Consider the following 24,084-nt stretch of genomic DNA (forward strand, 5'->3'; position numbering starts at 1 on the left):
CCTTTATTGAGAGATTAGCTGGCATGTAGAATGCCAGGGCCACTGGCGTGTTGTCTGGGAGACTCTTATTGCTTATTGCTGCTGGAGTTTTAATTAGAAATGCATAGGGCTAGGTGCACTGTGAATATGCTCCTCCAACAAATACGGTGCAAGGGCAGCATGATGAAATACGGAGAAGCTGGGCTGGCTTCCTCCAGCCCCTTTTCCTCTCCCGTCCATCCATACAGCAGCCACCCGTCTTGCTGGTGCTCAGAAAAAAATGATTTTCTGAAAGGTTGTGAGCTGCTTTTAATCTCCTCCACTCTAGCACAGGGCAGAGATGGGCTGCCCTGCTCCTGGCACTAGTTCTGCAGCCCCTGGAAAAGGGTTGAGTTTGGGGCACAGCATGAGACTAGCTGAGCTACACCCCTCCCAGCTCAAAACAGGGAGAAATGCATGAGCACTTTCCTCCCACCTTGATTCACCTCCAGAATCAGTCTGCATTCTTGGGGAAATTTAAATTCTGCTCTCCCCCCTTTCTTTTTTTGGACAGTTCATACACTTTCTGTGAATCTTTTCCAGGCTTCTCACCTGGATTTTTTTTTTTTAATCTGCTTGGCTATGGTTGCTACTGACGAGAGGGGATGGTTCCTTGGCTGGGCACCCATTTGTAATGAATTTCCCTGGATCCCCTTAGGGAGGAGGCCATGCACGTCCCTGCCTGCTAAAAGAATGTGGAATGGCTTCAACCACAGCCATCAGAGATTTTTTTTTTTTTTTAATATGCTGGCTTTCTTGTGCCTGACTCTTGGGTCCATTTCCCTCATGCATAGGTGGCAGGAGCTTTCTGACTTAGGAACCACTGTCCCATGGACCACCCAGAACATATTGCCCTGAAAAGTCCAGTCCTGGCTTGCTGCATGTGTTTTCACATCGGCCAGCGGAGTCAGTAAACAGCTAGAGAACCTGCCTGAAGGAGCCCAACATGTTTTTCAGAGATAAGATGAAGAGATGACTCAGTTTCTAAGCATGATGTAGGGAGTAAGTTGGAGACATCTCTGCAGGACAGCTCTGGCCATGAAAAACGTAAGCTGTGCTGGCAACGGGGAAATTCTATGTGGGGCAAGTGGCTTGCAAGGCTTTGTTTGGGTGTTCAGCGGGACTCAAGAAGTAGCCAAACATCTGTCCTCAACATGCCATGGGCAGTAGCCCTCTTTTTTGTAGCACATGTTCTTGCCTCTGTGTCCAGGATCCTCTGCAAGAATGGTGGAGGGGTGGATCATCCCTCTTTCCTCTGTGGCAGAGAAAATAACTGACCCTATGCCCTGAGGGCCAAGCTTGTCACCCACTTGATGTAGGGTGAGTATTGCAGGAGACATCTACTTAGAAATATAGTTTGAGGTTCACAGGAACAGTGCCGAGGAGCAGTTCCTGGGGGAGTACCACAGACCCATGCATCTCTGTAGTGCTGCGGCATGGGGAAAGGGGTGTTTGTTCTGCTGCCTTCCCACAGGCTGCTGGTCCCTTTCCCCATGCCCAGGCTCCCAGTGGTCCATGCGCACCAGAAAGGTAGCCAGGAGGTGGGCACAGTTGCTGACCAGTGCATTTATAGCACAGATGAGTTTGGTGGGGAGATCGTATGCTTCCTATGTGAGATAAGACTGAGACCTAAAGCCCCAAGGCAAACACTGGGTAGGGAGTGTTGCTAGAGGCCCTCTTGCTCAGTGGCCTGGTGACCTCAATTCCCTCCTTCAGAGCATCCTTCAAAGCTGGGGGATATCCCAAGATCAAAAGTCAGCCTGGTTCTCTGGAGATGCTGTTATATGAGATTGCTTGGCAAACAGCACTTCTCACCCTGCCTGCAACAGGTGCAGGGACATGTCCCACCAGCGGCACAAGTTAGCCCAGGATAAATTCAATTCTGCTTTGGCTTCTTGGCAAGCGGCGGCATGAGGCCATAGCAAAGGAGAAGGATGCTATTGCAGGAAGTCCAGAGCAGACAGTGTGGAGAAGCTCACAGTCTCCACAGCCGCCAAGATGTAGGCAACGATGAGCTGTGTGAAGACTGAGGTTGCACCACGGTAGAGGAGCTTCATAACCTGGGAGGAGGCTCAGGCACTGAAGAAGGGATGGATGTGGTATTTGGGCTCCACCATCATGGAAACCAAAGACCTGCCCAGGCTGGAGGCTGTGCCACCAGGTGGAGAAGGCAAAGGTGGCTAGGAGTGGCTGGGCTGCGCAGCACTGGAAGAGGAGTCTCCTCAGCCAGCAGGATGTGCTCTTGTTCCAGGTTTGGGTGAAGATGACCAAGCGGTAGGTTGTCTCCAGCATCCACAGGTCATGGACAGAAAGATCTCCCTGGCCCACCTCTGGCCCGAAGTCCACTGCTTCCAGGAGGGCCTCAGGCAGCACCCAGTGGAAACTCTGCCAGCCTGAGGTGCAGGACCTGTGCCCAAACCTGGGGCAGGCAGCCCAGGCGGGTACAGCCCTGTCCCTGCCAGCCAGCCCTCCTCCCACCAGCCTCCCCTACAGCCCCTGCAGGGCCAGCGCCCAGCGGCACCACTGGCTGGCAGCCTGCAGTGAGCCTGGGAGAGAACCACAGCACTCAGCCTGGACCTGAAACCAGCTGAAGGAGCACAGGGGACCTGTGAGGAGGGGTGGAAAAAAAAATAGGTAGCTGCAGAGGGGCAGCACACTACAGAAGTCCCTGGCCCAGATGGATTGACATGCATCTTTCATGGACGTCTTGGGGCCAGAGACACAGCATTCTGGGTGAGCAGCATGATGGCAGAGAGCACGATGGCTAGACTGAAATGAAAAGGCACCTGAGAGCTGCTGCGAGTCCCTCAAAGGGAGCATGAGCAGCACAGGCACAAGGCTACATGTGGGGAATATGCTGTCCCACGTCCTCAGCGTGCTGCCATGCCCATGCACCAGAATGCGGTTGGAGCCAGAAGGGAGCCTGACAGCTGTGGAAGAATCCAGCATGGAGGGCCCTCCACATTCACAAGATGACTGGGAGGAGGGCCCCCAGCCTGCTAAGGGAAGGAGTGGGAGAAAAGCAGAGCTGGGGTGTTACCTGGCATCCTGTGGTTCCAGCTGCTCACACTCTGGTGGCAGAGCATCTGCTGGGACATCTGGAAGGTGAAGACTCAGGTGTGGGCATGAACTGGGCTGACAGAAAGGAGGACAAGCACGGAGCCAGCAGCAAGGAGCAACACAGCATAGCTGCCTGTGGCTGTGCCAGCAAGGAGATACCCTCCAGCGAGGAGGAATATGTACCTAGAAGAGACCAGATGCCCCTTTGCTGCCTTTTGGGGAAAAACGGGTCTTGAAACTCCTGTGAGTGTGTTGATAGTGGGGCTTAGTCTGTGTCCTGCAGCCTCCACTTTTCCCCAGTAGTTTGCCTCCTGGCCTCTTGTGGGGCTGAGGAATTACTGAGATCATTGTGGCTGCAAGCAGGAATCCACTGGGAGGACTGAAGCAGATGTTGCTGGCCCTGCCTATTTATACCACAGACAGTCCCCATTCCCTGCTCTGCTCCTCTTGCCCATGTGCTTATCCTGGAACAGCCCTAAACCCGTGTCTCACTGGCACCCACCGCAGAGAGAAGAGGATGGGGTCAGCTGTCATAGAGGCTGTATAAACATCCTTACCAGAGTCAGCAGAGACTTGCTACCATGCATCCCACTGCATCTCTGGCCTAGAGAGCCCCCAGAAAGCTGTGGCTTCTTCCTGGTTCTGGCCTTACTTGTTACAGGATAATGGTGGAGATGTCCCAATACTTAAATCCCTGGTGACATAAAGGAGAGGATGGGTTCTGCCACTTTGCAGTGCCCGGGGAGAGTGAGCCCTTCAGCCCCACCACTCAGCCTAAGCTACAGGGTCTTTGCATCTACCAGAGGTAAAGAGACAGCTCTATTCTCTCCACACAATTTTTCTTCAAGGAAATAAAAAAACCCATGGACTTATGGAGATATTTGTGATGATAGAAATTACTCATTGCAGTTAAACTGTTTAAACTGTGCATTCATTCAAAAACATGCCATATGAAAAAGCGAAAGGTCCTCTTTTGGGCCAGACTTGAAAGGTGATTTGAAAAGTTGTCTCTGGGATGATACAAAGCCAGATGGTATTGCTCTTACAATGCCACCAGCAGTATTTCATACTTAACACAAAAAAAGCCCAAGAAAACTAATCTACAGAACTTAACTCTTCTTTGCGAGATACAGCTATGAAAAACCAGACAAATACAAATAGAAAGCTCGTGGATTTTTGTTTAAACTCAGCTGATATCTGCTTTGTTTTAGGCTTATGAACAGTGTGAATACAAAGACTAATACCCTTTAATTTCCTTCTGGAAGAAAAAAACCCAACATGTTTGAGTGGTAGAAGAAGTAAGGTTTCCCCCTTCCTTTGATGAATGCTTCAAATTATTTAATTAGTCTATTTTTCAATAAAAATGACAAAATTTATGCCTGAAGTTAGAGAAAGAGCTGTGATAATTAAAAAAATTGTTTTTAAAATATGTACCAAGTCTTAGTTTTATGAATGTTTCTACTCTTCACTCAGCTTTTCAAGCTATTGTGATATTGGAAAGCTTACCCCATTGTTTGGATGGCTTACCTGGTTATAAGAAAGCAAGGGACCAAAATCCCATGGAAAAAATTATTAGAGCAAATGCTGCAGAGAATCTGGCTGTATTTGCAGGGTATGTTTTAAGAGCCAGTGATAGCACTGGAGAGAAGATTTTTCCATGTCCATTTTGGCATTCATGGCCTGCAACAACAGCCTGGTTTCACAGGACACATTCTGCCAAATCTGTGGAGCACCATATTGACTTTGCTGAATGAGTATTTTTTAAGTCCTTTACAGTGCCTGCTTAAGCAATTCCCTGCTACGGTTCTGTGAAAATGCCATTGCTTTTCAAGAGGCAGAAATTAATTTCCACAGTAGCACTGGAAATGTTAACACGCTGCTCATGCAGTGGACAAGGGGCATGGCCTCAAGCTCCACCAGGGGAGGTTCAGACTGGATATCAGGAAAGTTTTTTTCACAGAAGGGGTCATCAGGCACTGCCAGAGACTGCCCAGGGAGGTGGTTGAGTCACCTTCCCTGGCAGTGTTTAAAAGATGGGTAGATGAGGTACTCAGGGACATAGTTTAGTGGCAGATAGGAATGGTTGGACTCGATGATTCAGGAGGTCTTTTCCAATCTGGTGATTCTGTGATTCTATGCCTCTCACTTTACACCATCAGATGCCGGGTGGTGGAAGAGTGATTGTAAAGCAAGCATGTGAGCTATAGTGAACCATGAGACATAGAGTTGTTCTCACTAGGGCAGGGCTGAGAGCTGGAGCTCACCGGTCCATAGAGGGCCCCTCATATGCCTTTCTGCTGAGTTCCTGAAAGGGAGCACCTGAGTTATTTAAGACACATGAGGGACATCTTGGACAGGCAGCAATTGAAAAGGATCAGGAAGACCACTTGTTGCATTCTTTGCTACCTCAGCTACAATTTCTGTGTGCATTTGGGCCGTCTTTTTGCAGGAGCACCTGGATGTTAGCAGTTCCATTGGAGTCCTGAGGGCTTTTTGGGCAACAGGACCAGAACCAAGAGCAGGACCATCAGCCTGCAGGGCTGTATTAAATAGTGTTGCCAACAGATTGAGGTAGGTGATCCTGCTCCTCCACTCAGCACTAGTGAGATGCACCTGGAATGCTGGATCCAGTGACAGACTCCCCAGTGCAAGAGAGGCATGGGCATCCTGGAGACAGCCCAGCAAAAGGTTGCTGCTGCTGAAGGGCCTGGAGCAGCTCTGATAAGAGGAAAGGCTGAGAAAGCTGGGATTGCTCAGCTTGGAGAAGAGAAAGCTCAGGCAGGGGGATCTTATAAGACAAGCGAGCTGCACTTTTCTTAGTAGTGTGCAGTGACAGAACAAGATCAACACAAGCTGAAACATGAAATCCCATCCAAACCCAAGAAAATACCTGTCTGTGTATGCGTATACAGGCAATGTGTGTGTTGTGTGTATGTGCTTTGCACGCCCTGTGTGGGGTGTGTGTTTGCGCTGTGAAGGCGTAGTGCATGTAGGAGTGTGTGTGTGCGCACTGAGTACATGTTTTGCATTGCCAATGTGGCTGAGGTTGTTCACTGTGCATGTTTTCTGTTTGTGTGTGTTCAGTGTGCATGGGGTGATGGTTCAGGGCCGTGTGTGGCTCCAGCCAGCACTTGACTCCATAGAGGTGCCAGGGTGGCCCAAGAGCAGCCTCAGCCCCAGAGAGGCTCCGTGTGGTGTCAGAGGCATATGGAGAAGGGACTGTGGGGTATGTGAGGGTTTCTGGGGCAGGTGTGGGGTAAGCCGGGGGTACCCAGGGGGTTACGAGGCACATGTGAGACTGAGAGAGGGGGCTCTGCAAGAGCTATGGGGCATCCAGGAAAGCAATATGAGACCCAAAGGGTCAGGGTACTGGGGGAGAGAGTTGGATGCACATCCAGGGGATTGGGGCAGAGAGTCTGAGAGAGGGACTGAGGGAATTATGAATCACCCCAGGGAGTTGTGGAGTATCCAGAAAAGGGAGTCTATGGGGTACAGGAGAGGTCAGAGATACCCTGGGCTGCTATGGGACATCCAGGATTGGGAAAACTCAGGAGCCTATGAGGCATATGGCAGGAGGGCAGGCCCACCTTGGATAGGGCTAGGGGCACCCAAGGGTGCTCAGGGGCACCCAGAGAGGAGTAGGATTGCAGGGTCCCACCAGAAGCTGATGCCAGAGCCCAAGTCTGTGGCACCTCCTTTATTGCAGGCCCTGACAGAGCCCCTAGAGAGAAACCACATCCACACTTACAGCCCCTCCATGCCAAGCTTCACTGTGGGGGCTCGTGGGTGCCAGCGAGGTGCACCGGCAGCCCATTAATGCAGTTGACACGCACGTGGTGCTGGAGCTGCCGGGCCCGGTAGACACAAGGGGTCCGATTATCTCTCCCCCGCAGGCGACAGGCTGTGATGCTCATAGTTTTCCGGGTGCTGTGGACCCCAGCTGTGTCAGGCATCTGGCTGCAGGCAGCCACCAGCTCCCCTTCTGTTTCGTGCACAAAGGTGTTGGAGGGCTTGCAGGGCCGCCCTGGGGCTGTCACCTGCCGGCGCGCCAGCATGGTCTCACAGTAGCGATGTGCCATAACCACAGAGGTCCGGGGGTAGTCCACATGCTGTCGCAGGAACTTCTCATAGCGGGTCTCGCCCACCACCCCTGCCAGCGTTGCCAGCATCATGGCCATGCATAACACCCAACCTGCCATGGCCACCTGGGGAAAGTGGAGTTAGGGCCATCTGAATTTCTGCAGCTCCGACTGGAAATCCCACTATGGATGCTCGATTCCTCTACAAATGCTCCCTCCCAAACATCTGGGACCCTTATAAACCCCCTCTAAATGCACAGGGACGCCCACCCTCCTTGGACTCCTAGGTCCACTACAGGAATCCCCTGGATACCCGGGCCATCAGGATGCCTATGTCCCCTGTAGTTCAGCACCATCCGGTTGCCTGGATCCCCTATAGAACACCCTCCCTGGACCCCTGGGTTCCTGCCCACCCCTCCCCCCCACCAAGACAAATCCCATGTTTTGACATCAACATCCCCCACATATCCTCCCTTCCCCATGGGTTGCTTGGGTTCTTCAGAGTCCCTTCCTGCAGATACACTATACATCCCTCACCGCACCTGTGTGTGGGCTTCAGTTTCTCCTTATGGCCTCAGGTGCTCTGGGATCCCTCCCACTCCTCTGGTCCTCTTTTATACTGATCCCAGCTGGGCTCAGTGGGAAAGGATCCAGGGGGAGAGGCAGGACAAAGACCAAGGTCCAGCAGATGTGGGGAGAATCAGGCAACCAGGAAGCCACACTCGCCCTTGGAGCCTCCCCAAGGCCATTAGGTAATCATTAATGAACCACATGACTGGCTGTGCAAGTCCCCTCCCCTCGGGTGCTTCCTGCTCATGTTGCTTTGAACCATCCATTCTGGCCTCAACCACATGTCCTGTGGGGGGCAGGACAGCTGGGTACCCTTGGGTGGCAGGGGAAGATACCCTAGTCCCCCAGGGAAGGGGGGCGGGATGTCAGCATCACCTCTGGGACAGCTGACAGATGCTTCTGCTTCTTTTGGAAAAGGTGGTATGTCCCTCATTTCTTTGGGAGCTATGTGTCCCTTGCTCCTGTGTCCTTTGCAGGCAAGTTCATACCCTTGGGAAGCTCCAGGATGTGTTTTGCCCCACCGTTATCTCACATGCTCCTGGCTGCTCTGTTGAGACAGAGACAATCAAAGAGCCAGAAACTGACCTGAGCCCATCAAACCCCCACCCCTTTCCCTCTACCATCAGGGACAACCTGACTGAGAGTGTTCCCTCCAGAGGGAGAGGCTGAGGAAGGGCTGACACCACCCAGTGCAAGTAATTTCCATTCTCCTCTTCAAAGACAGGATCCAGACTGTGATGGAAAGTGGCAGATTGAGAGTAAGGAAGAAAGTGAACAGAAGCCCTCAGCTGATCTTCCTCCACATAAGCAACTAAGCTTGACCCCACCAGTGATTCAAGGAGGACAAAGACACTAGATGCTGACACTCCATGGGTAGGCCTCAGCACTAGGGCCACAGGCAGCTGAAAGGTGCGACCTTTGAGTATGCATCACCATCAGACCTCACCTACTTGTGCCCAAAGACAGCACATAGCTGCCCCCCTGTCTGTCCCAGGCCCACTGTTATCTTCAGCCTGGGGTAGGCTTGGTCCTGGGCACAACCTTCCCCAAAAGAGCTGAAAAATCTCCAAGACTAGCCATGGTGAAGGTGGAGAGTGCCCTGCCCTGGGCTGTGAAAGCATTTTCCCATCTGTATGGCTCTGTGGGTCTCTCAAGAAATCTTCCTCATAGTTGTACAGACCCTGCAGTGGGACTAGCCCAGGCACCTGGCCAAAACCTTGAAGACACGGAAGATCAGCAAAGTGCCCTTGCTGACCCTCTGAGCCTGACAGACCCTACTTCTGCTGGGTGTGGAAGCAGGATGAGGGCTCTCATCATCCCCTGGACACATATTGTCTTCCACTGTCCTGGTGTGGGTGTGAAGGGGATGGCATCCCCAGGAGGAGGAAACAGCATGGATACCTGGCAAGGGTCCACATCAGCCCTGCATCCAGTACATGTTAAGGTGTTGACAGGCTTGAAGGGGCTTCAGACCCTGTCACACAGCCTCGGGCACCCAGCACATCCCCGAAGCCTCTCTGCCACCACTGGGAGCCCCGAGCACCTGTTCCCCTTGCCACAAGGGCGGTACTGTACCTTGCCCTGAGGGGCTGGGGTCTTGCTCTGCGTTAAAACCTGCCTGGCCATCTGCCCCTCCTCATCCAGCCCAGCCTTCCCCCTGCATGCTGCGCTCACCAATTGCCCAAGTCAAAGAAATGTGGGTCTGTCTGATGATGACCCTGGGGACAGTTCCCATTGCAACCTGTCCCCTAGGCTGTCACAGTCACCAGAACCAGTGTGTTCCATTGGAATTTCATGGAATTTTCCTTTTGTGCCCCATTGGCTCTTGTCCTGTCAGGAGTTACTACTGAGAAAGGTCTGGCTCCCTTCTCTCCCATCACATGCAGAGTCATCTTCCCCTTACAATGGAAACTGAGAAGAAAACTGTAAAAGAAAGCAAAACAGGCTAAGGGGAAGCATTCTGTTTTGGTAATGCTTACTGACCTCAAAGTGCCACCCTGGTGCTTCAGCATCTGAGCAGGCAGCAACCTTCTACCTGCCCGCATTACCCAACAAAGTGTTTCTCAGACACTCTCGGACAGTGGGTTGCTTAAAACACACTAATTTATTGTCAGCTCTGCATCATGCAAAAAGGTCCCAGAGGGAGGCAACTCTTCCCAACAGGGTGTGTGGACCAATCTCATTACAGGTGGTAACAGGAACCTCAGTTGCAATAGCATCTTCAGCTGGACCATCAGAGATGCCCCAAGCTCTGGTTGTGATGATCTCCTTTTGAGCAGTACCATCTCCATGCCTCATTTGCTCAGATCAGCAGCATAGACTCCCCAGGCAGTCTCGGGCATGAACAGATGCTCTGTCTCACTGTCCAAAACTGTCCCCAGACCCCACCAATGTGAGAGGAAGGCAGGTCTTCAAGGTCACAGGCACAGGTTGAAAAGCCACTTCAAGTGGCTTGGGTCCTGGGGACAATTTGTTAGGATGCATTCCAGTGCTCTCTCTAGCTGGCATAGTACAGGTATCTGTGCCAGAGACTACACTACCTGGAGGACCCTCAGTCACCCGTGCCAGAGGTTGCTGTGAGATCAATTGGTGAGCCACAATCTCTGGTCTCCTGTTGTCACCAGCAACTTTTAATTTGCCTCACCTTCCATGGGAAGGGCTAGGTGGGCTGGTGCAGTCTGGAGAGGGTGCCTAGGGCCTCAGAAGACACAGGGGTTTGGTCTCTGCTCTCTTTCTTTCTATCTCAGCCCTTCAGCCCCTGGAGAGTGTCCACCATCCCTTGGTCTCTGCTCTGGCAACATGGATCACCCTCACCCTGAGGCCTCCAAAGGAAAAGCTCCTGTCCACGTTTAACCTGTGAGCTGGGGGTGGCCTCTGTCTTTTGGGCAGTTGCTCTGTTTGAACAATCAGAGCAGCAACTCCCATCCCAGGGCACTCCGTCCACTGGGGCCCCACATCTGCACAGGCCTGACAGCTAGTGTCCTCCCTGCCTGCCTGCAGGACAGCTGCCCTGCTTGGGCATCTCCTGTCCCCAGTGCTGAGCTGTCACCAAGTACTGACTGACGTGTTCAACTAAAGGGCCACAGAGCAGCACTGTGTGCTTTGTGGGCCAAGTGCTTTGCTGGCTCCCTGCTGACCCAGGGTGCAGAGTAAGGCACACGGAGGAGGTTGGGATGCCCCAGAAAGGAGCTCTGAGGGTCATGGCACGTTGTGCAGTGGGGTGAGGCTTAGAGGCAGGCAGTGCTGTGCTTTTCTGGATCTCAGTAAGAAAGGCCCAGCAACTAATGTCTTAAGAGAAAAGCTTTAATATTAGAAAAAGAAGAACAGATAGCGAGTAAACCTTAACTTCTCAAGTAAATTATAGACAGCAAGTAAATCTTCAGTCACAGGCCTGTGCCTGCCCAGGTTGACTGTGGTGTGGCTCATCAGGTGCTAAAAGTGCAGCGGTCTCAACCATCAGGATCAACAGGCTTCACCCCGTGTTCCACACAGCTTAGCTTTCCCAAAGTCATTGCACGTTACAGATGACCTTAATAACAGAGGGGCTTCTCCAGCCTGAAGGAAGGAGCCCAGTAGAGCTGGCATGGCCTGTTCAAGATCACTAACTCTGCAAATACAGTGTCTTCCACAAGGTTCCCAACACACTGGGTGCACTGAGATCCAAGGAGGATCCTGGAGCACCGCAAAAAGCACACAGAGGCCACAGGAGGCCCTGGGAGGTACACAGAGAACCCAGGATCACCCCAAAAGACATGAAGGGGCCTGTGATGCCATGAAAGACATAGAAAGGCCAAAAGTGATGTGCTGGAAAGCATTTCAAGGCTGCCTCAGCACAGAGGCCTCATGGTGTGTCAAAAGATCCCAAAAATCTAAACCCAAAAAGTACTTGGGAAGGAGATGGGACTGAAAGGCACAGAAGGGTTCTGTGAGGCCACAAAAGGCACAGAAATGCCAACATGGGAGCACACAAAGGCACAGGGATGTGGCTAGTATACACCAAAAAGCATCTCTGGTGCCCATAAAGGTGTAAGGACCATTCTGGAGTGCTTGTGAAACCCCAGCTGGGCCAGGACTCTGCTCCCACCTATGCCTGCAAAGCCCCTGAGTGCCCCATGGTGCTGCTGGCAAGGCCAGAGCTGCCCTGCTGCCCCTGGACACAGTGCTGAGGGCGACTGTGGTTCAGGCAGGCACCTGGGCAATGTCCCTGTCCTGGCACAGTTCCTTCTTGCTGAGCATCAGGGAGCATGGCCTTAAGCTCCTGGGGCTCAGGCCCATTCCCTTGGTGGAGAGACAGACCCCCAGCACAGGAGGCAGATGTGGGAGCAGCAGACTTATAAAGACAGATGGACGGACCTCTTTCCCTGCTTTAACTTTCCCTGTTTGCTTGGTGCCAGGGAAAGGTCTCATCACAGGGCATTTGGTGACAGCGTGGTGGGTGATGGCTGACACTATCACTCTCTCATTGCGCAGACACTGGCACTACTGGTGATGGACTAAGCTTGGCTTGGGGTGAGAGACTGTCTGTGCAGAGCTCATCAGGGAGTAGTGTGATGCTCAGCCCAAGGCTCTCCATGGCCCCTCTCTGTGTGGCCTCTCCCTCACCAGCCTTGTCCTCCCCAGCTGTCCTACCAGCTCTGTGAGGGAGGTGGCTGACCCTTGTCCCAGCTGGGCTGCTGTTCCCAGTGCTGTGCTGCTGCCCTGGAGAGCAAACACAGAGCACCTACCCACTGCCACGTTTTGACCCCTCAACAGGGATCATGGAATCGTAGGATCATTAAGCTGGTGAAGAAGCTTCTGAAGAAGAAGTTGGTGAAGGGGCTGGAGAACAAGTCTTACGAGGAACAGCTGACAGAACTGGGGTTGTTTAGCCTTGAGAAGGGGAGACTGAAGGGAGACCTTAATGCTCTCTACAACTACCTGAAAGAAGGTTGTGGAGAGGAGGGAGCTGGCCTCTTCTCCCAAGTGACAGGGGAGAGGACAAGAGGGAATGACCTCAAGCTGCATCAGAGGAGCTTCAGGCTTGACATCAGGAAAAAAATTTTCACAGAAAGGGTCATTGGGCACTGGCAGAGGCTGCCCAGGGGGGTGGATGAGACACCTTTTTGGGGTGGATGAGGTGCTGAGGAACATGATTTAGTGATTGATAGGAATGGTTGGACTCGATGACCCTGGCGGTCTTTTCCAACCTGGTGATTGGGTGATTCCAGCCCGGAATGCCCCGCCTCACGCTCCCCCAGCTCCCCCCGCACCGTTGGTTTCGTCCCGGCTTCGTACGTTCCACTCCCGCCTCGTTCTCGCGCGAACTCCACCCCCAGCTCTCGCGCGAGCTCCGGTCTCGCTTCATCTCGCGCGAGGGGCGTGTGTCCGGTCTTTTCCTCGGCGCAGGAGGCTATGGCGGTCGGCAAGAACAAGCGCCTCACCAAAGGCGGCAAGAAAGGCGCCAAGAAGAAAGTGTAAGGGCAGCCGGGAGAGGGGGGAGGAGAGGAGGCCCGGTGCCGCCGGGCGGCGTGCCGCGGAGGCAGGATGCCGAGGATGCGGGGCGGATGGCGGCGGGAGCGGCGGCGGCTGGAGGAGCCGCGGCCTCTGCTGTCATGGCGGCGGCGGTGGGGGGGGGGGTTGCAGAGCACACGTGTCTGAGGGCGTTGTCCGAGTGCTTCTCGACTATTGTCAGGCTTGGTGCCATTCTTGCTTCCCCGGGAAGCCTCTGCCAGTGCTCCACCGCCCTCTGGGTGAAGAACCTCTTCCTGGTGTCCAGACTCTCCCTCGGCATATCTTCCCGCCGTTCCCTTGGGTCCTATCATTGGACACCAGAGAGATTAGCGCCTGCTGTTGGTGCACACTTCGATGTGTCTGTTGCATTTTACTTCCAGAATTAAAAACCGAAATAGGACCTTAATGGGGAAGTTAGCTAAAATGCACTGCTTGTATCACTCTGGAGCGGTACCTGGAATTGTGGTGTGGACATTTTGTTGTCTTAGCTTTCTGATGTTTTTGCAGTTGACTTACATCTTTCTGAAGCAAGTAGAAATGAATGCCTCCTCCACTGTAATCAAAGCCATTACTTGTCGCCGTTCACGAATTTACCAACCTATCCACGTGAAACTTGATAGAATATGTTGATGGTTGAATTTTCATTTCGCAAAGCATATGGGGAGGAAGTTCATGTTTCAGCCCGCTTTATTCTGAGAAAATTAGTTAAAAAAACCTTTTCTGCTTCATTTAAATTAAAGGGTTGATCCTTTCTCCAAAAAGGACTGGTATGATGTCAAAGCACCAGCGATGTTCAATATCCGAAACATTGGGAAGACGCTTGTCACCAGGACTCAAGGAACTAGTAAGTAGTGGGGTTTTATGAAGTAGAGGGAGACATATTTCTTCTATGTGCTATCTCCAAATGAGAGCTGATTAAGGAACTGCTGACGAGTACTTTTTGCTCAGTATAATGAACCTCAAAGGTTTGGGTTTTTTTTTTTAAAAAAAAAAGACACTTCTAACTTAATTGCTTGATGTGAGAAACTTTTCTTAATTTGACAGTTGTTTAAATTATGAGCTTAGTTGCAGGGAAGCTGATGCGGATGGTCCTTGTTTGTACAGGAGTGCCAAACCATTGATATGATATAGAAAGATGAGCCTGAAGTTTTACATAAACTGCTGTTGTGGAAACCTGATGAATTTGAGGAAAGTTCTGAGTGAAGGAGTCGTTCACGTTATCACAGAGGGAGATGCGGAGACAGTATTACTGGAGACCTTGGTTATAACAGGATCATAAAGATGATTGTGTTAGGAGAGACTGAAATTTGAAGCTCCTAGGTAGAGAGATCTGAGAGCTAGAATTGCTTACAATGGGAGTGTATGTAGATGTGTCACTGAATGGTAAAAGGAAGCCTCTGCTAGGAATGCAGGGTGATCTGGACAGAGGAAACAGTATTTTTGGAAGTTTAGCTGTGTAGAATGGCTAAATGGTTGCGTTATACTGTTCTCGTTGAAGTTAAGTTTATGAAGATGATGGTTTATTTGAACTTTATATGTGTCAAACAGGTAATACAAGAGTCACTGTAAACCATGTAATAGTCAGCCAAAATGGTTAGCTATGAAATGGCTGTACTTAGGTGTTCGTTACTGCTGAGCACATGTGGATTTTTCTTTATTTTGTCACTGTTGTTTATAATTTCCAAATACCTTGTAACCTCTTCCACTTTAAAAATATCATATATGCTGGAATGTGCACTATACTGTTTCTTGTGTTCAGCATACGATGGCATCTTAGATTCTTCACAAAGTTAACAAAAGACAGTATTTGGTTCTAGGAATATATTTGATCTTCAAGACACACAAAAACTTAAGAGATGTTAAACTAGTGGCATCACCTACTATTAGAAAGCATCACATGGGAGTTGAGTGTTTGATTTGAATAATATTTCTCTCATGTTAAATAAAAGGTATTCTATTTTGTTTCATACTACAGAAATTGCCTCTGACGGACTGAAGGGTCGTGTATTTGAAGTGAGTCTGGCTGACCTGCAGAATGATGAGGTTGCCTTTCGTAAATTTAAGCTGATAACTGAGGACGTTCAGGGCAAAAATTGTCTGACCAACTTCCATGGAATGGATCTCACCCGGGACAAAATGTGCTCCATGGTTAAGAAATGGCAGGTGTGTAAAGGACAAAATCTGTGCTGTTGCTGGTGTATTTTTGAAGTGGCATCCGCAGATATTAATGGATGTCAGGTGCATGGTTTTGAGAAGCTTGTCTGTTATGTTGATGCCAAATAACTGTTTTTTAGACAATGATTGAAGCCCATGTCGATGTCAAAACCACTGATGGTTACCTGTTACGCCTCTTCTGTGTTGGCTTTACGAAGAAGCGTAATAATCAAATCCGCAAGACTTCGTATGCTCAGCATCAGCAAGTTCGACAGATTCGCAAGAAGATGATGGAAATCATGACCCGAGAGGTCCAAACCAATGACCTGAAAGAAGTTGTCAATAAGCTGTAAGCTTTGGCTGTGTTTTCTTTTTTTCTGTCCTGCAGTTTAAATAGTTGGTCCGTTGTTACCAAGTACTTAAGAAATGCGGATAACTCACCTCCTCTTTGATCAGGCAGCCTCCCTTGTGTACAAACTAATGTGCCATTTTCTTTGAATACTCTTAGTCTGCATCATATTTGACTTCCATCAACCATCATGTTTGCATAAATGTAAAATCAGGCTCTTCAGAGACTTCTGATTTGTGTTTCTACAAACTGAAATTGCAAATTTTCATCAGCTGTGGCTCTGAATTTTCTGCATTTATCCTATTGAAGGAAGTGCTGCGAAGTATGATGTTTGCTTTTCAAAGTTTGATTGCAGATTTGCTGTCAAAATGAGCACACTTGCACTATATCCCTTCTAACATTGCAAGGAAAATGTCTGAGTCTAAACAGACCTGAAGAAAATTGTCAGTGTGAAGGTAGTATTGATGCAAACTGCCATAGAATGCTATGTATTCTTAAGAATTACTTAGAGCCTGTGTTGCTGATGAAGAAGCAGGCACAGTTTTTAGTGTTAACTGATGTGCTTTCTGATTTCTCAGGATCCCAGACAGCATTGGCAAAGACATAGAGAAGGCGTGTCAGTCTATTTACCCTCTTCATGATGTCTACGTGCGCAAGGTTAAGATGTTGAAGAAGCCCAAGTTTGAATGTAAGTGGATGTGGGAAGCCGTTACTTGAAAATGCATTTGCTTTTGGATAAAAGTGTTTAAGCAGCCTCATAGCCTTAAGTAGCTGTAGGCTTGTGCTAGTCTGACAAAGCGGTGATCATTCAGTTTGGAGCCTTTTTGAATTCTTGCTTGAAACTGCAGCCGAATGTTTAAAGGCTTTGACTTGGGAATGGATGATGACAAAATGTTTCGGTCCCAGATGACATGGAATGATTCTACTTTCCCATCTTCTGACATTCCCATATAATGAAGTGGTATGTTCTTGACCTACCTCTTAAAAAAAAAAAAAGTTTACTTTGTAATTTTATTATAAGCACTTCACTGCTTGTTGTGGTCTGACTGTCAGTTACTGCAGCAGCATGTCCTTGCATGCACTTTCTTGAATGGACTTGATCATACCTACATTAAATGTTTGGTGGTTTAATTTGTATATGAAAAGTAATTCAGTCACTTAAAACCATTGTAAATAGGTGCATCTCTCACTATTTACAATACTTCTTTTTAGTGGGCAAGCTGATGGAACTGCATGGTGAAGGTGGTGGTGCTGGAAAACCTTCTGGAGATGAGACAGGCACTAAAGTAGAGCGAGCTGATGGATATGAGCCACCTGTGCAAGAGTCTGTCTAAAACTAAAAATTGATCAAAAATAAAAGCTTTGATACAGAGAACTAATGTTTGGTTGCTGTGTTGTTACTGGACAATGTTAGTATTGGATATGTGGGTGGGTTTTTAGTAAGGTAAACCTATTGCCTTCCTTTAAAAACAAAAAGAGAAAATACTTATTTTGAAAATCTGTTTCTCATGATTGGAGTTGCAAGGTAAGTGGAAGAAGGTGGGTTGTCCTTTCTGAAAGGTGCTATTGGAAAGTACAATACCAAGGATTGTGTGCTGTTTTTTCCCCAGTAATTTTGGTCCTCACTAAGGAAGTCATGGATGTGTGCAGAGGTGGTAGCTTCTGTTACAGCAGTTAAAGGTGCTTCAGTGAGGAGCATTGTGCAGTGCAGGTGGGTTGCCCTACAGGGAAACTTGCTGTTTCAGATGTTTTTTATTCTAAGGAAGTCTTGGGGATTTACCAGACTGCTTGAGAATCCCATATTTCTGTTTCAGGTGTTTGGTGTTAATTTGATGAGATTTCTCATGGGATAGAGTTGGTCTCTGACACTCAAAAGGTTTTGAACGGTCATTAAGTTGTAATTTTGATAGCTGTGTTAGTTTTGAGCAGTGTAAAATGCAGAATATGCTGAGGAGTAGGGTTGTATGGAGATTTTTAACTTCTCAGAACTGAGAGGTAACTGTAATCCCAGGTGAAAAACCTGTGGAAATTCAGGGGAAAACAAAATCACCATAAAAGGCCTGTCCCCTGAAAGCAAAACACTTTAAATTACTCGGTAAATCATCCAAGAGTGCCTTTTCCATTATCTGATGGCATGTCGTGTTTTTGCTGTTGTTCAGCTTATGCCATCTTAAAAACAGAAGAGCAGTTTTCTGGCTAAAACGAGGAATAATTTTGCACTACCAGGATATTTAGTTTAGAATTGGCCGAGAAACCTAAACTATTAAGTTGTTAGTAAGTTTGTGATTAAAAACTTGAGACTGTTATACTGACCTGTTAAGGGACATCACTGAGGTGGCGATGGTGGCTCTTGCAGTCAGCTGTGACAGAGCTTAGGGTAGGAAATGGGGGGAAAGTATGAAATGTTACTGTTGAGGGGGAAAACTAGAGGGATGCTACCTAGGAGAAGTGCTCTTGAGTGTTGGGGATTTTCATCTTTTTCTAATATTTTGAGTTTGGACCAATTAACAAGCAAAATGAAAAGTATGTTTTCTAATAATTTATAAGGCTGTGGGTAAAGTGATCTCATGTTGTAATTTCAAGTTACTGATGTAATAACGGGAGATGATACTTAGCATAGCCTGTGACTTGATATTCAGGTAACTGTCTTTATTGGGTTGCAAATACAGGTCTACTTGTTCTGCTTCCTCCAGTTTGTGTAGTGGAAGGGTAGCGAGTGCTCAAAACTTTAATGGCAGTGAAATGGGAGAAAGGAATAGTGCTGCTGTTGGTTGTCATTGCTTGTTCTCTCAGTACTGTTGAAGGTGCATCTGTAAATAATGCTGTCAGCCAAGTTCTATGAAGTGCAGTGCAGTGGTTTGGTCCCAATTCAGCAAGCCCCTGTCATTCACCTCCCAGAGTCTTGGACAGTTACATTTTTTAAGCCATGAATTGCAGCAGTTTTCACTTTCACTTCCCTAACAAAAAGGAGAACTTAGTGGAGTAAGAAAAATCAGCTAGGATTTAGGGTTTGGCAAGACTGAAAATTCTTTGAAGTACTAAAGTAAATTTTAATTCAGGAGTGTACATACATGTGTGTGTATTCAAGCCCTGGCCCTGCATGAGAGTAAGATCTGTCAGAGCTTTCTAGTAATGGATGGGTGTTGTCTGTATTTTCTCTGCTTGGCAGCAATTCCATCAAACCAATCCTAAGGGACTGCAACTGCTCTGTACTCTTTACACTAGTATAGAAATAATAAGGTGCCATTACTGAAAACTTGTGTGCGTTTAATCCTGTTAACTTCTTCCTTCAGCTGTGTGTCTGAGTATGCGTTGCACCAAGGCTGGTGCAGGAGCATCTGGGGAAAGAGCAAGAACTTGCTTTTTTTGTGGGGGGTGGGGTGTTGACCAGCAGACTGCTGGCGTTACCACATGAGGCTCTGGGTAAATGTATGCCTTCTAAAATGATTTCATATGGAGAAAAGTAAGCAGGAAGGAAAATTTTGTGCATCCTCTGTACAAAAAAAAAAAAGAAAAAATCATGATGTACAAATAACAGCAATCAAGCATGCTTGAGGTATGCATGGCATTGCTCATCAGCTCAGGTTCAGCCCAAGTCTTCATCCCAATGAATCTTGCCACAACAAGAGCAGAGTACGTGATACACTGTGATGATGGCTGCTTGCTGCAGTTAGTAAAGCTAGGTTCTGCAGGTAGTAAGCATGTACCCGAGTCTGAAGGCTGGATCCTCTGAGCCATTTGGACTGTTTGTAAAGGGATGCAATATATATTTCTTTGTGGTGGGGGTCTGTTTTCTTTTTTTCTGCTGGTTTAAATAATATAAGCAGAATGAGATCTGTGAAACTGTGATGTCAAATGGAGATCTTGGCACTCAACAAAAGACACTGAAAATGCCATCACAACTTAATTATAAACTTTTATTGGTTAAATACATTCTTAATTTACAGAGGTACCATTACAAACTTACTGGACTTAACATTAAGATTTATTTAGGACACTGTTAATTGTACACAGAACAAAGACTTCTTCCTGAAGAGGATGGGTGAAGCTTTTATTATCATACTAATGTACGAATCTCAAGGTTAACAGCTGAAATTTACTACTCTATTGCAATTAGGATTTCTGCTCCACCGTATTCTTGATTTTGTGCAGATTATGCACACTGCGCCTTTAGGATTTTATGTTACAATCCATATACGGTTTCATGGTGATCCTAGGCATCGAGTCTTAAGAATATCCCTTCCAGTAAAAGCCAACCGTTTAACTTGTTTCCGTTTCAATCACTACGGTTTTAGCTGCCTGCAGTACTGCAAGCAGCCATTAGATGGCACTCCTTGCTGTGATATAAGGCTTTGCTGCTCTTCCTGCCCTGCATAATAGGGAGGAGATGACAAAAAAAGAAGAGTGGGGTTACCTTCTGACAGGCACCGACTTTAAACATTCAGTGGAAGTTACAAAAACAACTGGTCCATATGCAGTTATAAAAACGGTGAAGAAAAAATATAAAAATTCCGTTCTACTTTGAGACTTGTATAAAAATCTTAGAAAATGGTCAGACTAACAGTAAGTAAACAACATATGCTTAAACCTCCTCCACCACCACAATGATGTGGTAGGTGTTTGGAGGGCCTGGGTGGTGTTTGTTGGTGTGGTTCTGCTGTTGTCCCCTTGCTGTGCTGACTGGAGGTTCAGGAATTGTACTGGCACAGGTCACGGTGGGAGAAGCCTGTTTTAATATGGTGATCCACTGCAAGTTTATGGTTGAGAAGTCTTGTGTCTGCTTGCAGGAGTCAGGAGAGTTATCTACCTATATACTTATTTCCTTGGAAATATCTAGAAGGAGATGACTGTTCTATTGGAATAAACAGGTAGAAGAGCTTGGAGAGTGGGAAAGATTGTCCTCGAGGTGGACTGACATTGAAGTTTGATTCCACAGGCATTTTGGATAGTCTTGTTCGGATGGTAAAACAGAATAATAGCTGTATAAATTGTGTTTTCATCTTTCTAGAATAGCACTGAATTTATAATTGTTTTTATAATGTTAACCCCCTTCATAGCAGGTAGAAATCCACTTCTGGGCTCATTAAAACTTTGTGTGATCTTCATGTGAATGGTATTGGTGCAGTTTAAATATACAGCACTTCATGTTCATAAAGCTTCTAGAGGAAAAAAAAAAAGGAGGGCTAATGCCTGTGTATATTTGCAAGCACTGGCAAAACAGTGACTTCAGTTCAGTTTTGTCTGTAAGCTTGTTTCTGCCTGCTGCAATGGTAACCAAAGTGCAGCCCACAGGGATGGGAGGAACATCCTCATCAGCTTGACTAGACACCAATTTAACGTAGCCCGATCTTTTGTAGCAGTAGAGATTTGTTGCTGTAATGCTTGGACCTCATACCAATAAAGTTGTGAATAGGCACGCAATTAATTACGTCAAACCAATCTTGAGGTCAATCATGATGATTCTAGCTCCCAGTCTCAATCTGCCACCCAACTGTTGGCCCTTTTGCAACCTGAACTCCCAGACCCTGAAAGAAAAATCTTCTAAGAGGCATCTTGATACCTAGTGACCTGCGTCTCTGAAGGAGTGACTCATGCAAACAATTTACTGGTTGCTTTTTATTATGTAGTACAAAAGTGATGCAGCGCGGTCAGCAATAGAGCCAGCTGCACCGTAATTTCTCTACCCTGGTCTGATGAAGTTAGCAGTTAATCAAATGCATTTAACTGTTCTGTCAGCAGCCAAGTGCTGCAAAAAGGAATTTACTACCAGAAGGTCCTGTAACATGAAGCTACCTCAATCATGTCTTTGTTGTTCAAGTCACACTGCTGCTTTTTACTAAACGCTGCTGTTAGAGCTTCTTGCAGTAACCTCGCCAGGCGCGTTTTCCTTAAGGCCTCTACAGACCATTTAGAATGATGCTCAGTATAGTTGATGTGTGGTAATAAACTGGAAACTAATCCCATGTCTGCTGAAAGCCAAAACTGAGGCTGGATAATCTTTCATGTTAAGGATAGGAATAGCGTTACTGAAGTATGTTCCAGTGCTTGAGCGACAAATGAAATGCAGACTGAGTGAAAGCTGGCTTTCCACTTACATGAAGGGGGTGGAGGGGCAAATAGTTGGAATAGTGCAGCTACTGCACGAAGGGGATCTGAGAAAGTAAATGCTGTCTGTCGCAGCTACCCTCAGCTGGGAAAGAAGGGTACAATGGTGCTTGAAGAACAGTGGGCAGTAGAAAAATCTAAACCTGTGCCTGGAAAGGATTTGGGGTGAGAAAGGAGGCAAAATACTATTATGATCTTCCCATATGAGCAGCTTGGGCTAAGAATAGAACAATGCTACACAAGGATTTGCTTCCATGTTTTCCCTCTTACCAGTATTAGACTAGTATTATTTTCTGCTATGAAATACCAGTTATCGTCCTTATCCTCTAAGTCATAAAAAAGTGGATTCTACTGCTAATATGGAAGTCAAGCAGTAATGAAACCCAAATATCAAACTTGATCTATGTACTGAGTGGTGTAATTATACTTTAAAAACAATTTTTAAATCTGGATTTTAAAAAGTTTTTGAAGAAGCTTACTTTATACAGACCTTGTGCATGATAACTGTAATACCAGATAGTAAACATACTAGGATGCTGTTTAAATTAAAATGGTGTTTTACCACAGTATTTCCATAGTTGGAAACTGCTAAAAGTCCTACTTGTATTTGCTCTCAGAGCGGCCATGAAGCATGACTACATACACATCACGAAAGACTAATTTTCTTATTCAAGATACTAGTATGAATGTCTAGAAAAAGTAGTGCAAAAGACTGATAGTCAGAACACGCTGATGTCTTTGCTGTGCCTTTGGGATAGAAAACTTTCTCTCCAATGTGCAGGGAGGGTGAAGAGAGGCAATACTTCATGGCGTTCTTAAAATCTGAACAAAGTTCTTGGGAAATATCCCAGACTTTCCTTGTATCTCTCCACTCATCCAGTCCTCGTCTACAGATTCCAGCTCTGTTATTGTATCACCTGCCTGTAAGAGAAGGAGTAAAGTGAGCCAGTAGAGCTTACCGTGCAATGTTAATGCACACACGCTGATATTCAGAAGCAACTAATATCAACCAAATAGAATAGAAATAGGATGTAGCCATTCTCTGCTGGTTACATCCCTTTGAGACTGTTTGCCAAAACCAGCTGAAGCTTCTCTTCAGGTAAATACTTCTCTATGCTGAAAAATCACTGTGTTTCTGGAAGGAAAACACAGCATTGCTGGATAACTTCTTGTGTTGTTTAAGCTTTCCAGGTAGGCAGGTACATCAGAGAGCCAGCTCACAGGCCCCCTGCCTTACTTGTTCTTTGTGTGTATTTCCTTGCTCTGTTCTGAAGGTTTCATTTCTTCAGCCTCTTCAAAGCTTTTCTTCTTAATTTAGTCCCAATACTTTCCAGCACTAGGAAACTTTCCTCTTTCCTTGGGAAAATTTCTTTTCCCCAAAAGGAAAGCAATCGTTTAAGTAGCATTTAAAATAAACTGCAGATCCTTTATTTGATCCTTGTTCCTGTTTTCATCTTCCTCTGCCACACCCCTCAGCAGAAGTATGGTCATGGCCTTGGCCTTTCTTCCAGTACCTCTGTTCCCTCTTTCTGCTTTAAAGAATTATCCATCCTTTCAGCATTACAAGCTGCTAATGCTGAAACTAATTATTTTGCTAGCTTTAGAAAGAGAAAACTGGGTGTTCCAGCTGATAAACACAATTATTGGCCTGCTGTGAAAGTCTGCTGCTTCTCGGGAACTTGCTTTTTCAGGACACAGATATCTAAATCATGACAGTCACTCTACAAGGGCACCCTGTTTCTTGTTCGTGCTTCTTAATATTATCTGGGCATCCACCAAGTATTTCATTTTCACCAAGTATTTCATTTTCACCAAGTATTTCTCAAGAGGAGAACCTCTTGCTCCCATGGCAACTATGTATTGTGCTGTCAAGCTTCTAGATTTTGCTGTATTAGGTGTCCCTTAGAGGCACTGCTGCTACAGCACTGGCGCTCCTACTATTATCTTCTTGTTGCTGTCTTTCGAATTAAAAAAGAGGCTGCTCTGACTGCATCAACTGATTAAGAACTGAATGTACTACAAAACGAAGTTTGTCTTGTTATGTTTACTGGATCAGAGAAGGCAGAGAAATTCTGCTCATACTGACCTCTTTTCAATGTCTTCAGTGAAGATTTTGCCAATATGAAACAGAAATGGTAAAGACAGAGACCATCTGTTGATATCTATGCTTATTCTATGTGCTTTGTTCTTTCTTATTCCAAGTCTATGTTCACAGTGGATAAATCACATTTTTTAGCATTCTTTAGGAGAAGAAGACTT

General features: G+C 47.2%; 4 protein-coding genes and 1 non-coding gene across 7 annotated transcripts in view; 2 read left to right on the top strand and 3 right to left on the bottom strand.

The window, feature by feature from the left end:
* Nucleotides 1–1,647: 1,647 nt before the first annotated feature.
* On the bottom strand, nucleotides 1,648–2,967 carry MBOAT4 (membrane bound O-acyltransferase domain containing 4). Its single transcript, XM_069854940.1, is given in 6 exon segments — nucleotides 1,648–1,748; nucleotides 1,867–1,982; nucleotides 1,984–2,139; nucleotides 2,141–2,425; nucleotides 2,510–2,564; nucleotides 2,805–2,967. Coding segments are annotated over 6 exon segments (876 nt in total).
* Nucleotides 2,968–6,760: 3,793 nt separating this feature from the next.
* Nucleotides 6,761–7,889, bottom strand: LOC138720008 (ribonuclease CL2-like). The gene is made up of 2 exons (XM_069855696.1): nucleotides 7,700–7,889; nucleotides 6,761–7,283 (listed from the first exon to the last, which is right to left on the bottom strand). Exon 2 carries the CDS (start codon nucleotides 7,275–7,277, stop codon nucleotides 6,846–6,848), a length of 432 nt encoding a protein of 143 aa, XP_069711797.1. The 5' UTR covers nucleotides 7,278–7,283; nucleotides 7,700–7,889; the 3' UTR covers nucleotides 6,761–6,845.
* A 5,229-nt stretch (nucleotides 7,890–13,118) lies between these two features.
* Nucleotides 13,119–17,095, top strand: RPS3A (ribosomal protein S3A). Its single transcript, XM_069855695.1, has 6 exons — nucleotides 13,119–13,180; nucleotides 13,958–14,061; nucleotides 15,193–15,380; nucleotides 15,512–15,720; nucleotides 16,299–16,408; nucleotides 16,933–17,095. Exons 1-6 carry the CDS (start codon nucleotides 13,119–13,121, stop codon nucleotides 17,052–17,054), a joined length of 795 nt encoding a protein of 264 aa, XP_069711796.1. The 3' UTR covers nucleotides 17,055–17,095.
* Nucleotides 16,596–16,665, top strand: LOC138720489 (small nucleolar RNA SNORD73). Its single transcript, XR_011337417.1, has one exon. It is a non-coding gene; the product is annotated as a small nucleolar RNA SNORD73 (small nucleolar RNA).
* Nucleotides 17,096–19,616: 2,521 nt separating the features above from the next.
* The window catches only part of SH3D19 (SH3 domain containing 19), a 90,519-nt gene continuing 86,051 nt past the window's right edge, over nucleotides 19,617–24,084 (bottom strand). For all 3 annotated transcript variants that reach the window (XM_069855705.1, XM_069855704.1, XM_069855706.1), the window contains exon 20: nucleotides 19,617–22,746. In XM_069855705.1, coding sequence (XP_069711806.1) covers nucleotides 22,630–22,746 — 117 coding nt within the window. In that variant the 3' untranslated portion in view covers nucleotides 19,617–22,629. The remainder of the gene's footprint in view (nucleotides 22,747–24,084) is intronic.

This window comes from Phaenicophaeus curvirostris, chromosome 4 (genome assembly GCF_032191515.1).
Source record: "Phaenicophaeus curvirostris isolate KB17595 chromosome 4, BPBGC_Pcur_1.0, whole genome shotgun sequence".
NCBI classification, from domain to species: Eukaryota; Metazoa; Chordata; class Aves; order Cuculiformes; family Cuculidae; genus Phaenicophaeus; species Phaenicophaeus curvirostris.

Coding starts and splice junctions, on each gene's coding strand:
- LOC138720008 (XM_069855696.1), bottom strand. CDS start 7,277: ATGGCAGGTTGGGTGTTATGCATGGCCATGATGCTGGCAACGCTGGCA.
- RPS3A (XM_069855695.1), top strand. CDS start 13,119: ATGGCGGTCGGCAAGAACAAGCGCCTCACCAAAGGCGGCAAGAAAGGC. Junction 15,381..15,511: donor CCATGGTTAAGAAATGGCAG/GTGTGTAAAGGA, acceptor ACTGTTTTTTAG/ACAATGATTGAAGCCCATGT. Junction 16,409..16,932: donor GAAGAAGCCCAAGTTTGAAT/GTAAGTGGATGT, acceptor ACTTCTTTTTAG/TGGGCAAGCTGATGGAACTG.